The sequence below is a fragment of the Bos mutus genome, chromosome 12 (assembly GCF_027580195.1).
Source record: "Bos mutus isolate GX-2022 chromosome 12, NWIPB_WYAK_1.1, whole genome shotgun sequence".
Classification (NCBI taxonomy): Eukaryota; Metazoa; Chordata; class Mammalia; order Artiodactyla; family Bovidae; genus Bos; species Bos mutus.
In genome coordinates this window covers 71,039,099-71,056,834 of record NC_091628.1, presented here as the reverse complement: position 1 = coordinate 71,056,834, position 17,736 = coordinate 71,039,099, and the positions used below count along the sequence as shown (strand labels likewise).

Below are 17,736 nucleotides of genomic sequence, written 5' to 3'. Positions count from 1 at the left end.
ATGAAATTCACATAAAAAGTAACAAGTGTCTATAATGCTTCAGTTCCATAGTATTAAAAAAGCATATCACAAAAGCCGAAGGCCAGTTGTTTGTAACATCACTAGAGAACGAAGCAGTTAATCAAATGTTCTACTTTGTGAACAAACAAAACACCCACTAATGAAACTCTTTTAAAACTTCAAACCCTGTAAAGGCAGCAATTAGCACTGCTTCTTTACTCATGAGGTAGAACAAATTAGAACAGAACAAGGGAAGCGATTAAAGACTTACAAATTCTTCAGTGGACAGAAGCGTAATTTGGAAACATGAATACAACTGTTTGGCAATCCTAGTTGCCCAGAACGGAGAAAAGAGAGCATCATTTTAGTGGATTTTATATTTTATTCTGAGAGGATCTCATAGGTTATTTACTTTTTTTTCCTTCTAATTTTGTAGAATTGTAACTGACGTGTATCACTCTGTAAGTTTAAGGTGTACAGGAGCCTATTTACTCTTAATTTAGACAAAATTCTAAATGAGAGGGTGGTGCAGAACTTTCTGAAAAGAAGTTTTTCAACCTCCTAGAATGGGTGAAGCTAAGTCAATCGACAGGATCCTCAAATGTTAAAAAAAAGTATTCTGAGAAACACGATGGGCACCGTGAGCGTCACAGTCGAGCTGTGACCACGGTAACGCACGGGCGTGTGGCTTCACTCTGGGAAAACCGAGGGCCCGCTGGTTCAAAGCAAACCCCAGTGAAACCTGACTGAATCCCGACCACCAGAGTCAGTTCCCTGGTGTCTACGGGTATCCTCAGGTCTGGGAGATCCGGGTGTCAAATCAGAAAGGCGATTCAGAGCGCAGAAGAGCTGGGGGCAAAAGACGAGACAGCCAGGCCCCCACCCGCCTCAAGACCTTGGCCCAGGGGTGCCGGGGACCCCCCGTCTGCACTCGGGTCTGCGTTCGAGTTTCCTTAGCTTTCCCTCAACAGCCGTTTGCCCTGCCTGCTTTTTCCCCAGGCACCCCACTACTCAGCACTGTGCGCGCGCTGATCTTGGAGGCTCCCCTCCACGGCCAACAGGAAGGAGGCGGCCCTGCCTCCCCCTTCTGCACCTCCGCCACCTCGCGCAGTGCCTGCAGGTGGGAGAAGCCCAGGCTTCTTAGAGAACAGAGCGGCAGAGAGAAGCTTCACAAACGAGCGAGAGCTGTGTGGAGTCAGGGTCACCGCATGGGCTGAACCGAAACAGCCAGCGTCCGCCCCTGAGGCTATCACAGACCGCCAGACAAGTCGCGCGGGCCAATTCAAGAGTCCCGGGAGGACCAGGGGCCGTCCCAACGCTCCGGTTCTGCTTCACGTCTTCCTGCAAAACCTGCAGACTCTCTTGCCCACGCTGGTGCTTAGGGGACAAATAACCCAGCGCTCCAGCGCCCGCAGGGCCCTCACAAGGCCGCGCCGTCGCCCCCTCCCGCCACAAGCGCAGGACCGGCGGGCAGTGACGCCTCGCGGGCCCGGGGCCGCACGGCGCTCATCCCGGGTGCCCCTCGGCCCGCACTGCGGGGACCGAGGCCGCGGGCGGGCCTCCGCGTCACCCGGGACCCGCTCCTCGCCCCCGTCAGGAGGCGCCGCGCGCGGCCCGGGCGGCCGGAGAAGCGCGGGGGCGCGCGCCCGGCCCCGCGGCCTGAGGTGGCGGACGCGCCCGGGGCCGCCGTGACTCAGCCGGCCCGGCCGCCCCGACCCTGAGAGCCCAGGGGCGCAGCGCAGCCGCCCGCAGTCCCGCTACCTTCGCTCCTGCCCAGGATCCGGCAGCACAGGCTCTGCAGCAGGACGTTGGGCGACTTCTGGTCCGGGGTCGCCATCCTCGCCCGGGGCTGCCCGCGCCGGCCCCGCGGGCTCCCGGCTCCCCCACCGGCTAAGGCCCCGCAGGCAGCGCCGGCAAGAAGGGCGCCATTTTAACGGAACCCGCCGAAACGCGCGCCCCTCCCACAATGCCCCGCTTCTTCCGGGCGCGCAGGGGCCGCAGGGGCGCAGGCCTCAGAGTTCCCCCCGAGCACTGCGGCCACGGCGGAAGAGTTCCGGCTGCAGGCGCGGCAGCCGCTCACGCACACGGTGCTCAGACGCCCCCAAACACGTCCGGCAGAGGGCTTGAACCTGCAGGGAGCGCTGGGCGCCCAGGAGCGCCTTCACAGGGCACGCCGATTTTACAAGGTCTTTGGTTCTACTTTCATTTTGGGTTCTACTTTCATTTTGGGTGGAAGAAGCCCGTTTATGGAAGCACGAGGGTGTTATGATTTTCTACACTGGCTGAGCATCCGCACCTGCCCCAGGGTCTTGTTATTTTTCGGTCGCTCAGTCGTGTCAACTCTGTGACCCATGGACCGCAGCACGCCAGGCCTCCCTGTCCACCACCCACTCCCGGAGCTTGACTCATGTCCGTTGAGTTGTGATGCCATTCAACCATCTCATCCTCTGTCTTCCCCTTCTCCTCCTGCCTTCAATCTTTCACAGCATCAGGGGCTTTTCAAATGAGTCAGTTCTTCGAATCAGGTGGCCAAAGTATTGGAGCTTCAGCTTCAGCATCAGTCCTTTCTTCAGTTCAGTTCAGTTCAGTCACTCAGTTGTGTCAGACTCTTTGCGACCCCATGAATCGCAGTAGGCCAGGCCTCCCTGTCCATCACCAACTCCCAGAGTTCACCCAGACTCACGTCCATCGAGTCAGTGATGCCATCCAGCCATCTCATCCTCTGTCGTCCTCTTCTCCTCCTGCCCCCAATCCCTCCCAGCATCAGAGTCTTTTCCAATGAGTCAACTCTTCGAATGAGGTGGCCAAAGTACTGGAGTTTCAGCTTTAGCATCATTCCTTCTGAAAGGTTCTTGTTGAATCACACGAAGACACCGGGATTCTTGGCCCCCAGAGGAGAAGAATTCAATCCGGGGCCAGAGACAAGGCTTGATCGCTCAGAGCTTTTGTGTAATGAAGTTTTATTAAAGTATAAAGGAGATAGAGAAAGCTTCTGACATAGGCATCAGAAGAGGGCAGAAAGAGTACCCGCTTGCTAGTGTTAACAATGAAGTTATATAATCCAAAGAATGTCTGGAGGTTGTAAAGACCTCATCAGACTTACTCCCATAACTTATATTTTAAGATAACACTGTCCTCAGGCAGGATACATCTTTGTAAAGACCAGGTCTACTCCCATAATTTACATTTTAAGATAACAGAAGGTTTAATCCAAAGACTGTCCTTAGGCAGGATACATTATTGTTATATAATCCTAAGGAATGTGGAGAAAGAAAAAAAAGTTTGTCCTTTCTTTCTCCTTGACAATTCCAGACCCCTCTCTCCTTGGGGACCCCTAGACTCCTTATCAACCTGCCTAGCAAATGACTCTCTCACTTCCAAAGAAATCCTAGGGCTGATCTCCTTCAGAATGGACTGGTTGGATCTCCTTGCAGTCCAAGGGACTCTCAAGAGTCTTCTCCAACACCACAGTTCAAAAGCATCAATTCTTCGGCGCTCAGCCTTCTTCACAGTCCAACTGTCACATCCATACATGACCACTGGAAAAACCATAGCTTTGACTAGACGAACCTTTGTTGGCAAAGTAATGTCTCTGCTTTTCAATATGCTATCTAGGTTGGTCATAACTTTCCTTCCAAGGAGTAAGCGTCTTTTAATTTCATGGCTGCAGTCACCATCTGCAGTGACTTTGGAGCCCAAAAAAATAAAGTCTGACACTGTTTCCGCTGTTTCCCCATCTATTTCCCATGAAGTGATGGGACCAGATGACAGTCCTTTCTAGCTTCTTATAAAAGCAGTGTTGGCTCCTCCCCATCCCCAGCTGAGGTTCCAACACTTTGAGTCAGACAAGACTTAGCTATTGAACAACGACAGCAAGGCCCCCAGCCCCAGATAACTAATCACACAGCAGTGGGAGAGGGGGCCGGCCTTGGGACCACCGAAAAGGCTTAGATGACTGTGTGGCTTCTTGGGACAAAGACCTAGCTGATGACAAGACATTGGCGATTTCAGCAGCCACTGTGATGGGGGTTTGCTGTGGTGGTGATGACTGCAGAGAGACCGTGTGGTGTGGGCTGTGCTGCGGAAAGCTGGGGCCTTGCATTTCTAGCTAGAGGTGCAGTCATGGACAAAACCAGAGAGCCCCAGTAACAGCCCTAGAAGAAATCTCTTATTCTGTACCTGTGGAGTCATCAGAACTGAGGACCAGACTCCAATCCTGATTGTTTGAGTTGTAGATTATGGTGTGAGTTGAATACACAGTCCTACCAAGTCTCTCCTATTAAGGGTAGATTGCTTCTTGCCTGGAGAATCCCAGGGATGGGGGAGCCTGGTGGGCTGCCCTCTATGGGGTCGCACAGAGTCGGACACTACTGAAGCGACTTAGCAGCAGCAGCAGCAGCTAATTAAGAAGAAGTGGACCCCAAGATCTGGGATGGAGATGTTTGAATAAAACGTGAAAACCCAAACCACCTGAACCTTCCTCAACACAGCAAGATCCCCCTCCTCGTGTGTGTGCAGAGTCTGGCCTTTCCTTGATTTGCTAAAGAACCAGGATTGCTCTTCTCAGTGGCAAATAAAGCAGAATTCAAAAAGACTCAAATCATCCAGAAGAAGGAATGAGAGAGTGGACAAACAAAAATCATAGAGGGAAACAGAAAGACGTTCAGAACTCTTCATAAATCCAGCCCAAGCACACTAGTGACTGCAGCACGCTTGTGAGTGGGTGAAACGCCCTGTCAAAAGGCTGAGACCGCCGGAATGAGGGAAGGAAAAAGCAGGATTTAATCACAGGCTATGTGAGGACCTATTTTAATACAAAGACATACACTGGTTGGCAGTAAATGAGCAGAGGAGAGATATACCATGAAAACAGCAAGCGTAGCAAGGCTGGAGTTGTCACATTAACATCAGGTGCGGAGAAGGCAGTGGCGCCCACTCCAGTGCTCTTGCCTGGAAAATCCCATGACGGAGGAGCCTGGAAGGCTGCAGTCCATGGAGTCGCTGAGGGTCGGACTCAACTGAGTGACTTCACTTTCACTTTTCACTTTCATGCATTGTAGAAGGAAATGGCAACCCGTTCCAGTGTTCTTGCCTGGAGAATCCCAGGGACGGTGGAGCCTGGTGGGCTGCCGTCTGTGGGGTCGCACAGAGTCGAACACGACTGAAGTGACTTAGCAGCAGCGGAATACACTTGGAGACAAGGAGTGTCGAGAGACAGAGAAGGACGTCTTGTGCTGCTGAAAGGGTCAGTTCATTGGGAAGACACACCTGTAACTGCGTGTGTGCCTGAGGACGGGCCCTCAGAGTACATGAAGCCAGTGGGACTTACAGAAGTGATGGGTGAGGATGCAAGTAACTCATTTCCACCAAAAAAAAAAGTGTGAAACTGGACAAAATTGCCCAAATGAACCAAGACATGGCACGCGGAATCAACCGGAGATGGACCACAAGTTGGCAAGCGCTCGCTCCTGAAGAAGCGACGTCTCCAGGGAGACACATGCGCCCGTGGTCTCACCAGGGCTCTTCCAGGCCCACCACACAACGGGAGCTGGGAGGGTGTGCCCCCCGTGCAGGGCGGCTGCCGGCCGTCAGCGGAGGGCCCAGAAGGGGCAGGCTCCGGCGAAAAGCTGTGGCTCACCAGGTGAGTCGACAGCGTTACACTGCAGCCCAAGCTTAGCCCAGAGCTGGGGGCCCACTTGGTACAAGTGGCAGCCCCACCAGGATCTTCATGCTGTGAGGGTGGGTTTCGTGTCACCTTGACTGGGCTGTGGTGCCCAGATGTGTGGTCAAACACTGTTCTAGGTGTTTCTGAGAGAGGGTTTGGGGGATGAGATTTACATGGAAATAGTGGCCTCTGAGTAAATGGTATGGATGGGCCGCATCTGATCAGTTGAAGGCCTGAGTAGACCAAAAGTCTGACCCTCCTGGAGGTGGGAGTCTGCCAGCAGGCAGCCTTCAGACTCAAGCTGCAACACCAACTCTTCTCTGGTTTCCCAGCCTGCAGCCCACCCTGCAGACTGTGGACTTGCCAGCCCACACTCATGCGAGCCAGTCCCTTAAAATAACTCAAGCTCTTTCCCTCGCTCTAGACAGGTGATACAGTAGAATATCGGAGAAGGCAATGGCACCCCACTCCAGTATTCTTGCCTGGAAAATCCCATGGATGGAGGAGCCTGGTAGGCTGTAGTCCATAGGGTCGCTAAGAGTCAGACACGACTGAGCGACTTCCCTTTCACTTTTCACTTTCATGCATTGGAGAAGGAAATGGCAACCCACTCCAGTGTTCTTGCCTGGAGAATCCCAGGGACGGGGGAGCCTGGTGGGCTGCCGTCTATGGGGTCACACAGAGTCGGACATGACTGAAGTGACTTAGCAGCAGCACAGTAGAATATAGAACAGAAAAAAAAATAAAATCATCCGTTAAAAATAAGAAAGAAAAGTGAACACAGAACAGGAGGAATGAGGAAACGTTTTAAGAAGGTATGTTGAAACCAAAATTGGTCACAAATGGCTTAAACATAAATGCGCTGAGTCCACAGAGGCCAGGCACAGTCCTAACTGCAGCCTGTAGGCTGCAGTTCATCGGGGTGTCCCCCTGCTGCTGTGGACTTCGGTCGGCCGCCCTCGGCGGCGTTGGTTGCTTCTCTCTTTCTTGCTCTTTGGGAGGCCGTCACCGTGTAGCCCGGCCGCAGGGAGGAGGGCGCTGTGGTCCCCTCCCCTCAGCATGAAATATTCACGCAGATTCTTTAAGTTTCTTCTGCGTGGAGATTAGTTTATTCTCCCCCACTTGTTTGTTCATTCAACGATGCACTTACGTCGGTATGTGCTTGTGGGTACTCAGCATCCGATCACGCACCACCCATCTTCTTGCTCGGACTGTTTCAGCCTTGGTCCCGGGAGCCCTCTCAGGCGACTCCTGGGCCCTTTGACATTCCCACGAGGCTGTGAGTTCCTAAAAGATAACGAGTAGACAGTGGGTTTTAGCGTCATTGTAGACTTAGAGAAAGTTGAGTAGAAGCGCTCACACCCCCATCCGCCCCAGGCACACAGTCTCCCCTGTTACGAACCTTTTTAATTTGGTCATTTGGGGCTGTGCTGGATCCCTGTTGCTCTGTGTGGGCTCCTCTCTCATTGCGGTGGATGGGGCCGCTCCTCACTGCAGGGCCTTCCCTTGCCGCGGAGCACAGGCTCCGGGGCAAAGACCTCAGTGGCTACGGCACGCAGGCTCGGGAGTCATGGCAGGCGGGCTCCAGAGCAGGGCTGCCGCAGCGCTTGTCACACAAGGCTGTGGTCCTTCCAAGGCGTGTGGCATCTTCCCAGACTGTGGATCAAAGCCACGTCCCCTGCGTTGGCAGGTGGATTCTTATCCACTGCATCATCAAAGAAGCCCTATCTACCTGCATTAGGGCAGGGCACAATTAATGAAGCGATTAATGAAGTCCAGAGTTTATGTTGGCCCAGTGCTTCAGGGTGATGGATGTTGCGAGGAGACGGTGAGTTCTGTGGCCATATGCCGCTGCCTCATTTTCCCTTATCTGAGGCTGAGTCCTGTGGGAGACGGTTTCCACGCCTGGCTACTCAACTTCCCTTCATCGCCATGTGACGAGGTGCTCTACCTTCCCCTTGACCTGGGCCAGATTTAAAATTCTCTCATTTTCTGTCTTTCATGTCACACTCGACATGGTCGGAAAAACGCATTCAAGCCACCTCCAAGGAAAGCTTTGTGATTACCGAGCTTTCGGTACACAACTCCATCATTATAAAGATTGTTAGTGATTGATTGACTAAAACTAGTGAACAGTCTTTCAAATTCCAATGAACTTTTCAATTAATATTCACTTTTCTTTTTCAAGACATAATGATTTGCTGTTCTGACATCAGATCAACAGAGAGAAATTCCAATTAGGCTTTGAAGACGCACATATTTCAGGAACTTGTCATCCAGCCCTTGTAAGTAGACGGATAAATTACTTTAGAAGTCAAGAAGTCTTTTGAGACGCTGTCCTTTCTGTTATCTTGTTTTGTGAGTATGTTATGCTTCTTCTCGAACGTTTGAAACCTTGGCCTCGGTCTTCACAGGCTGACACCTGACATGGCTTTACTATACGCAGCACCAGGACTGAGTCCTAACTTTCCTTCTCAGCCCAGCTTGGGAAGCAAAAATCCTCCACCCACACTGTTTTCCAGCATTGTTTTTGCCTGTGTTCTTTGATCTTCTTTCTCTATATTTACAGTGTTTGAAGCATATCACGTTTTTTAAATATGATGTTCAACCAGGATGTTGCTTCTTTGATTTTAAACATATTTTAAATTAATTTTAAAACACTTTTAAAAGAAAATAAATGACTTTTCATAACAGGGATCTTGCTGCTGCTGCTGCTGCTAAGTCACTTCAGTCATTTCCGACTCTGTGCGACCCCATAAATGGCAGCCCACCAGGCTCCACCATCCCTGGGATTGTCCAGGCAAGAGCACTGGAGTGTGTTGCCATTTCCTTCTCCAATGCATGAAAGTGAAAAGTCAAAGTGAAGTCGCTCAGTGGTGTCCGACTCTTTGCGACCCCACGGACTGCAGCCCACGAGGCTCCTCCGTCAGTGGGATTTTCCAGGCAAGAGTACTGGAGTGGGGTGCCATTGCCTTCTCCGAACAGGGATGAAACATCCTTTTTTGGATACAAAATTCCATCCTGCCCTCATCCCTACCCATTTGACCGTGCGTTTACCAATGTGAACATCCCAGTTCATCCACCATCTGGTGAACTGTTCACTCTGTTGTCTGGGGGTGACTGGGAATACGTTGATTCCGTTGATAGAAGGTTTGAACAACTTTTTCGAGATTCCCCAAGTATAAGAAGAGCTGTCATGAGGCGTGAAGAAGGTGGAGGTGTGCAGTGGAGAGGCTGTCCTGGGAGCTGGGCGGTGTCTGGCCTGAGGTCGGCACAGGGTGCTGGCCACTGGTCTTTGAGACCTGGAACCTGCCTCCAGGGTTGGGGGCCGGACACACGTCTCGGGTCAGGTTGAAGGTAACAGTGGCTCCTGCCTGTCCCCCTTGCCCTCCGCCCTATTCCATCACCCCAGGCACCATCAGTAGGCTTGACTTAGGGAGTAGATGGGCTCCAGATTGGATTCCCGTTTGCATTTGTCGGGGCACCAAGTGGGCTTCAGGCTGGATACTTAGAGCTACCAGCGTTTTCTGAGACAAGAGATAGGTGGGCTCCAGCTGAAGCATTTACAGTCAGCCTCCTGCTCGCCCTCCGAGGCGGAAGTCACAACAGAAACAGGGCAAACGCCAGCGTGTGTCTTCTGTGAGCACGTTACGGTGGCGGTCACGGCAGTGGTCATGGCGACGGCAAAGAAGGGCGAAACCCTGTGTGAGTGAAGGCTCAAGGGGTCACGGCAGTAGTCACGGCGACGGCAAAGAAGCGCAAAACCCCGTGTGAGTGAAGGCTCAAGGGATCGCCGCTCCGCCCTTGTTGGGACAAAAGAGACACTACATACGTGCAGAAAGGCTCCTTGTGGGTCAAAAGTCAAGGGCTAGTGCCAGGCCGTAATGGGTCTTGCTCTTCCCAGAAGCCTTCACTCCGAGATCCATCTTGGCTGAGGCGGGTGTGCTCACCCAGGGGGGTCCCCAGGTAGGTCCGGTGTGGAAAAAGAAACCGGTAATTGGCTGAAGGGAGACAAAGCCCTGGAAGACCTGACCGACCTGAGTGCCTTGGCCGCCTCTCCTCTGCACCCTCCTCCCTGGGGGCGCCCGCGCGCTCGCTCTCTGGCGCGTCTGCCCCGCGTCCGTCTCGGCCGAGCGCACTGCCGCTGCGTGTGCAGCCCCACTTGCTCTTGTGCTGTGTCTCCAATAATGAACTTTGAGCCTACATTTACAGTTTCTTCCTCCACGATAAACGTGTTTTTCACGGGGACAAAGATCCAGGGAGAAACGGCTTCTAGCCTGCATCCTTTGCTGGTCTGGTAGCCAGGATTCTTGGCTCCCTTCTAGGCTTCCCAGGTCCAATACCCAGGCAGGGAGTGAAGATCTGGCTTCACCACTGGTCACAGCCACCTTGCTGAGATCAGGCTGAGGTGTCCCAGACTAAATCAGGCTGATAAACCCAGGCTAAATCTGCTCCAGGCCCAGGCTGGCCCCAGTGCCCCAGAGCCCGTGATGCTACTGGGACCCAGGCCGCCTCTGTCTACTCAGGACCCCCAGGGCCCCTCCGCAGGGACTGCTGGGTCATGGTGCCCACCAGGCCAGCACAACCGCCTGGCCCAGCGTTGCCAGGGTTGTGATGGGCCCCGCAACCTGCTGTCTGTGTCCAGCACGGAATAGCCCCTCGCCGATCTCCACAGGCCCCGTCCCATTCCCCCTGTTGCCCCCCAAAGCCATGAGTCCCTCTGCCGAGGTCTCAGCCGGGGGTGGACCCAGGGTTCACATCCGGGTGGCAGGACCCAAGGGCGGTCCATTTCAATCCATCCTTAAGACACTCCTGAGCGCTGATAACCTTTTGGAGCAGCTCCTGGGTCTTCAGCCCTTCAGTCCTGAGGAATCCGAGGAACGCAGCAAAGGAGAAATCTGATCAAGCATTTGAAAAAAAGAAGTTAGTTTTCTGGATGATCAGAGAGCTTGGCCCCCTTCTGTGGAACAAACAAGTGGGGGGGGCCTCTGTGGGCCACAGAACCTTCGGCTACAAACCTTCCAGGAGCGGTTGTGGCCGCTGGGGTCTCCCAGGCAGTTGGAATAGATTCTTTCTCCTGGGCTGGGGTTTTGTGCTCCGGGCTTGATTTGAAGCACACGAAATGACTGGACGGCTCACTCATTTCTATAAATACATATCCTGCGTTACCTTGGCAGCAGCAGAATTCAGCTCATCTCTGCAGAGTGGAGAACGGCATTTGCTCTTGGTCATGACAGTCTGTTTGCTGAGCCTCCCAAGGCAACGGGACAGACCCAGAGCCCATCGTGCACGACCCCACTGCTTGTTCTTTTTACGTAAAATTGGCTTGAGAGTGTTTTAAAGATACAGCTGGGACACACAGGGCAGGTCTGTGTAACGTGAAGCACAGAATTGAAGCGTCCTACACTCAACGCTTCAGTTTGCACAGACCACACACCCGCACAGTCCCTCCCCGGGGCTCACTCTCAGAATATAACATAAATACAAAATTACCGTGAGGCTATTCCCAAGGCAAGGTCTGCAGTCGGAAGCCTCCCTGTGTGCAAACTCAGTTTACGGTTTAGACGTTACAGACGTAACAGGACGTTGGAAGCCCACTGCATTTCCATGAAGGATTACTTTCTCTATAAAAGCAACAGACTTACTAAAGCGCAGGAAGAGCCTGCAGACCAGAGGCAGGTTGTCTGGCGCCTCTGCCTCTGACAAGGGCTGGTGGTTTACCTTCCCCTTGCCCACTTTCTGGCGCCTCTGCTCCTGACAAGGGCTGGTGGTTTAACTCTTCCTTGCCCACTTTCTGATCTGAAAAACAAAAGCTGAGGTATTTTATGAATTTGGGATTCTTGTTGAAAGAACCGAGTGCACCACACCTCGTCCGTCCACTCTGACCTCACCTGACCTTGGCTCCCCAGCGCCCCTCACCGGCCGTCACAGAAGCTCTTCCCAAGAGTGGTTGCGCTGTCTGCAGCGCCCACGGCTGCCTTTGGGCTGTAAGGGGGCTGTTTCTGAGTTTCCTTCTCCTCAAACTAGGCAAGTCTTTGTTCTTTGTGGGTAATTTAATTACTACTTCTCTGTGTTTGGGAGAAATATCAATAAAACTCAGATATGCAGATGACACCACCCTTATGGCAGAAAGTGAAGAGGAACTAAAAAGCCTCTTGATGAAAGCGAAAGAGGAGAGTGAAAAAGTTGGCTTAAAGCTCAACATTCAGAAAACAAAGATCATGGCATCCGGTCCCATCACTTCATGGGAAATAGATGGGGAAACAGTGCAAACAGTGTCAGACTTTATTTTGGGGGGCTCCAAAATCACTGCAAATGGTGACTGCAGCCATGAAATTAAAAGACGCTTACTCCTTGGAAGGAAAGTTATGACCAACCTAGATAGCATATTCAAAAGCAGAGACATTACTTTGCCAACAAAGGTTCATCTAGTCAAGGCTATGGTTTTTCCTGTGGTCATGTATGGATGTGAGAGTTGGACTGTGAAGAAGGCTCAGCGCCGAAGAATTGATGCTTTTGAACTGTGGTGTTGGAGAAGACTCTTGAGAGTCCCTTGGACTGCAAGGAGATCCAACCAGTCCATTCTGAAGGAGATCAGCCCTGGGATTTCTTTGGAAGGAATGATGCTGAAGCTGAAACTCCAGAACTTTGGCCACCTCATGCGAAGAGTTGACTCATTGGAAAAGACTCTGATGCTGGGAGGGATTGGGGGCAGGAGGAGAAGGGGACGACAGAGGATGAGATGGCTGGATGGCATCACTGACTCGATGGACGTGAGTCTGAGTGAACTCTGGGAGTTGGTGATGGACAGGGAGGCCTGGCGTGCTGTGATTCATGGGCGTGCAAAGAGTCGGACACGACTGAACTGAACTGAACTGATGTTTGGTAGATTTGTTTTGCTTTGCTTTTAAAGTTAGAAGCCATTAATAATTCAGGAGAGGGCTTCCCTGGTGGCTCGGTGGTAAAGAATCCACCTGCCAATGCAGGGGACACAGGTTTGATCCTTGGTCCCGGAAGATCCCTCGTGCCACAGGACACCTAAGCCCGTGAGCCACAACTACCGAAGCCAGAGTGCCTGGAGCCTGTGACCTGCGACAGGAGAAACCGCAGAAAGAGAAGCCTGCCCACCGCAGTAGGGAGTAGCCCCTGCTCGCCAGGACTGGGGAGCCCCGCGTGCAGCAGTGATGACCAGTGCAGCCATAAACAAACACATAAATAAACCTTTAAAAAAAAGAATTCAGTATAGCAATCCTACACGCGAACAACACCCACTTATCTTGCCCACTTTTTCACCTTTGTTTACAGATGGGGGTCGAAGGTGACGTGTACACAAAGAGGCTGGGCGGTGGCGGAGGGTTGGGGAAGAGACTGACTTCGCTCCCTTTACAGCCAGACTGTCGTCCCGCTGACTCTGCTCCAAGCCGACCCTCAGCTCTTTAGTCGTGAGACCATCCACTGTCTCTGATCAGATCACTGTTTCTCCCTGGGCTCTCAGAGCAAATTTCCAGACACAACATCACTGCCTAAGCTCTATTTCTGGAACTCCAAACAGCATTTTAGCCGTAACCTGATAGGATTTCTTATTTTCCTGGGAGAAAACAATCCAGTCAATGCCAAATGCTTTGTTCTAATTTCTACTAGGTCTTATTGGGTTTTACCCCATTTTCCTTAGTGTCTTGGCATTGTGGCTTCTTATTTTCAATTTAAGCATTCATTTTGTATTTCTAGAGTTTTCTTTTGTCATCTTTTTAGTTGGGGAAATCGTCTCCATGTATTAACTTACAAAATTGTTTTTATTTCAGTGGCAATATATACATATGATTATTTTAAAGTAGACTTTTTTCTGCCCCCAAAATAGCAAATGTACATGGAAAAATTGAGAAGCCACAAAAATACCTGAAGGATAAAAATCAGGCATAATTGTGCCCATAGGGACAGCCCCCATTAGTCTTTTCTTTTTTAAGGTTTTTTAACGGGGACGTTTTTTAAGCCTGTACTGAATCTGTTACAATATTGCTTCTGTTTCCTGTTTTGGTTTTTTGGCTGTGAGATCTATGGGATCTCAGCTCCCCAACCAGAGATGAACCTGGGCCCTTGGCATTGAAAGGCGCCGTCTTCACTACTGGGCCACCAGAAGTCCTCCTCCAGCAAACGTGTTCTGTGCGTTCATGTCGTAGCATCTGCACGCCCAGTCCTCCTCTGGCCCTGGATGGCCACGGAGCATTGTGTAAGGACATGGCCCAGTTCACGTGATGAACCTTCCTCTCCCCCATCTCAGAAGTCCTGTTGCTTTCAAACGCTTTGTTACTATACGTAAAGAACATTAAAGCCAGTGAAGTCAGCCTTGGACCCGAACTGTTGGCTGAAGTCCATTTGGAAAGCTGTGAGTTCAGAGACCCAGACGCTGAGTCTTTGTCGGAGCCGCGTCCCTGGGGATGGCGTCTCACAGCCCGTCTCCTGAGCAGGCAGGGTATCGGGCCGCCTCCACTTCCTAGGCCAGCCAGGCAGCACCACGGGGCAGGGCAGGGGGGCAGGGTGTGGGTGCACGCACGCTTCCCCCCCATGCCGTGGACCACCCACGGGACACCACAAAGGCTCGGCCACACTGGAACCGTGGCTTCCTGGCCGGGACGGTGGAGGCAGGCACACTGCGAAGGGGAGCACAGCTGAATGCCACCCAGGCTGAGCTCTGGTTAGTGACCCTGAGCATCTGCATCAGTTCCGTCTGTGCTCTGAGACAGCTCTCTTCGCCAGGCCTCCCTGATGAGAATATTGTGACCTCAGCTGTAGAAATAGGGAGCCTGAGGCTCACAGAAGTTGCGGGTTTTGCTTAGGCTGGCACAGTGCCAAGTGGTCAAGCAGCATCTAGGACTCATGTCTCTTGCAGGCTAGGTTCTTTCTGCTCTTCACACACTACCTAGAGTAACTGTAAAAGAAGCCTAACCCTAACTAACTGGAATGTGATTTTAAATCCCTGATTGATGAATGATGGCCTATAAAATGACTTCCCTGGTGGCTCAGACGGTAAAGCGTCTGCCTACAATGCGGGAGACCCGGGTTCAATCCCTGGGTCTGGAAGATCTCCTGGAGAAGGAAATGGCAACCCACTCCAGTATCTTGCCTGGAAAATCCTATGGACAGAGGAGTCTGGTGGGCATTGCTTCCCAGCTGGCGCTAGTGGTAAAGAACCTGCCTGCCAGTGCAGGAGACACAAGAGACATGGGGTCAATCCCTGAATTGGGAAGATCCCCTGGAATAGGAAATGGCAACCCACTCTAGTATTCTTGCCTGGAGAATCCCATGGACAGAGGAGCCTGGTGGACAACAGTCCATGAGTGAGTGCGTGCGTGAGTAAAATCACTCAGTCATGTCTGACTCTTTGGGACCCCACGGTCTGTCCATAGAGTTCTCCAGGCAGGAATACTGGAGTGGGTTACCATTCCCTTCTCCAGGGGATCTTTCCAACCCAGGGATTGCACTTGGGTCTCCTGCATTGCAGGCAGATTCTTTGCCATCTGAACTACAGTCCATGGGTCTGCAAAGAATCAGACACAACTGAACACGCTAACATAAAATATATTAATACTTCTAATTTTAACACTTCATTTAAAATTAGGTGATAAAAACATAAATATAAAACTTATTAAAGATAAAAACTTCTTAAAGATAAAATTGTGTATTAAAGCATTTTGCAGGGCTTCCCTGGCGGCCCAGGGGTTAAGACTCAGCACTTTCTCTGCTGTGACCCAGGTTCAGTCCCTGGTCAGGGCATGACGATCCCACAAGCAAAAAAAAACTCTTTGCCAGTTGACATCCGCCATGTCAAAGCTGCTGTCTCTGTATGCTTTTTTAAAGCAGCATGCTATTTTTTCTTCCCAGTGAATGCTGTTTCCTTTCCAAAAGTCCCCTGTGGGCTGTGTGAAAATTTAAGGTTCTTTGTTCCTGGGAAATGATTTGGAACTCTTGCTGCAGGACATACAGTAGAAACATTTTTGAAGGAAGCATTCACTACGTGGGATGCAGAAATCTGACAGGATCACTAGGTGGAGAGAATGTAGTTTGGTTCAGAATTTTCTCAACTCTTTCCTCCATTCTGCAAACCCTCAGAGGACCAGCGAGGACTCCCCTCTTTGTCCTTATAGCGCCGGGCCACCAGCGCCCCCTAGAGGTCCGAGATGGGCTACACCCGGGTAATCGGGAGACCAAGCCAGGTGATGGGGGGGACTGCGGACGGTCTCCGTGAGCCTGGCTAGTGCTGCCCTCTGCTGTTCAGAGGGGGGAATTGCCACCGTGGTACCTGGGCATTGCAACTTAATCCTGTCAACCGGCTTTAGAGAAAAAACCTAGCGGTTATATCCTTCACTTTTCTATCTGGCCCACAGCCCCTGCCTTACTGCAAAGAGCTAATCGGGAGTGTGTTTTTGCTGTGTCAAATGAATTGAATGCTGTTTTCAAAAATGATGTTGGAAGAGTCTATCTCATCTTCAGAATGCTTCTGAGACTGTTTCACCTGCCGTCAGTAAGAGAAAGGAGATGGCGAGGTGTACTGAGGCTTCATCAGAAAGATGGGCTTAGTGCCTGCTAGTGTACATATGGCTCCGAGCAGCTTTCTCATTCCAACTTCAATTTTCTAATTTTTAAGATAGAATGAACATATTCACCTTGCCAAACTTTGAGAGGATTCAACAAGTTAATGTTTAAAAAAATACCTGATAAACGTTTGAAAATTAGAGTTTATATAAGAGGTTATGGAATGCCTACTAGTAGATTCAAAAATTCACTATTTGAATTTTTCAAGATTACATTAAAAGGAACAACAGATTAATTTCTTCATTGAGTCTATTTGAAAAGGAAACCTACTTCAGCACTACATGTATGCGAATGTTGTATTATTACTTGTATTAAAACTAAAGATGAAAAGTAGCAAAACTTCTAAATATATAAAATTATTTCAACAGTCATAGTACTTAGTCATTCTGTCATACCCAACTCTTTCCAACCCCATGGACTGTAGCCCACCAGGCGCCTCTGTCCATGAGATTCTCCAGGCAAGAATACTGGAGTGGGTTGCCATGCCCTCCTCCAGGGGATCTTCCCAACATCGGGCTCACCTGTGTCTCCTGCACTGCAGGCGGATACTTCCCATCTAATCAACAAGCAAGAGTCTGGTCTGCAGAGATTATTGATTCCACAGCAGGGATGGTTTTCTCTGCAGGGTGTGCCGGTCACTGTCCAAAGCTCTGCTGCCCATCTGAAACACACGAGTCACAAACAATGTCACGATTATTAGGTGAAATTTCCAGAGCCATGTTGTCGGTGTGGAAGATTATTGTCAGTTAGTGAAGACTGTGTTGTCTTTCATCTCACTTTCTAAAAGAGAGCATTCTGGCCTCAGAGCCTGCGGTCCTAAATCTGAGTCCAAGTCTGATCACCTCGCAAGCACCTCTCAGGTGCTGGACAGGGTCTTAGAGACGGACGTCTTAGCCCAGCGGACACAGAGGCCATCAAGCCGTCCCTGCCCGGTGCGGCCGGACTGTCCCCTCCGCCCCAGCCCAGCACGCGCCCTCTGCTCCCTCTTTCCCCACCGTGACTCTCGGCCGTTTCTCTGACCCTGGTGTCAGACTTGGCATCTTCCGTGATGACTTAGGAGGCAGAAGACACACGTCACACTGAATTTTCATTTTTCTAATTACAAAGTGAACACATGCTTTGTAACATTTTGACCTTGCTGAAATATAAGCAGGCCACAATGGGACTGAAAGGCCCCCACAGCTACTTTGTCACTGAAGATGAACGTGCAGCGCGTCAGAATCTGCGGAATGCAGCTAACGTGGCGCTGACAGGGAAACTTCAGAAAATAAGAAAAGCTTCAGGCCAGTAATAGAAGTTCCCAACTCAAGAAATTAGCAAAAGAAGGCCAAAACAGGTGCAAAACAAGAAAAATGAGGAAAAAAATGATAAAGGCAGTAATCAATATTATTTAAAACAGAAAAACATCAAGAAAATCAATGAAACACAGTTCTTCTGCTTAAAAATGAACAGAAGTGACACACCTTTAGAAAGCCTGAAAA

At 50.9% G+C, this 17,736-nt stretch overlaps 1 protein-coding gene across 1 annotated transcript in view; it reads right to left on the bottom strand.

Moving 5' to 3' along the window:
- The window catches only part of TUBGCP3 (tubulin gamma complex component 3), a 36,631-nt gene extending 34,672 nt beyond the window's left edge, over nt 1–1,959 (bottom strand). Inside the window, exon 1 of the mRNA XM_005904637.3 lies at nt 1,762–1,959. Within this exon, the coding sequence (XP_005904699.1) occupies nt 1,762–1,837 (76 nt within the window). The 5' untranslated portion in view covers nt 1,838–1,959. The remainder of the gene's footprint in view (nt 1–1,761) is intronic.
- Between the last annotated feature and the right edge of the window lie 15,777 nt (nt 1,960–17,736).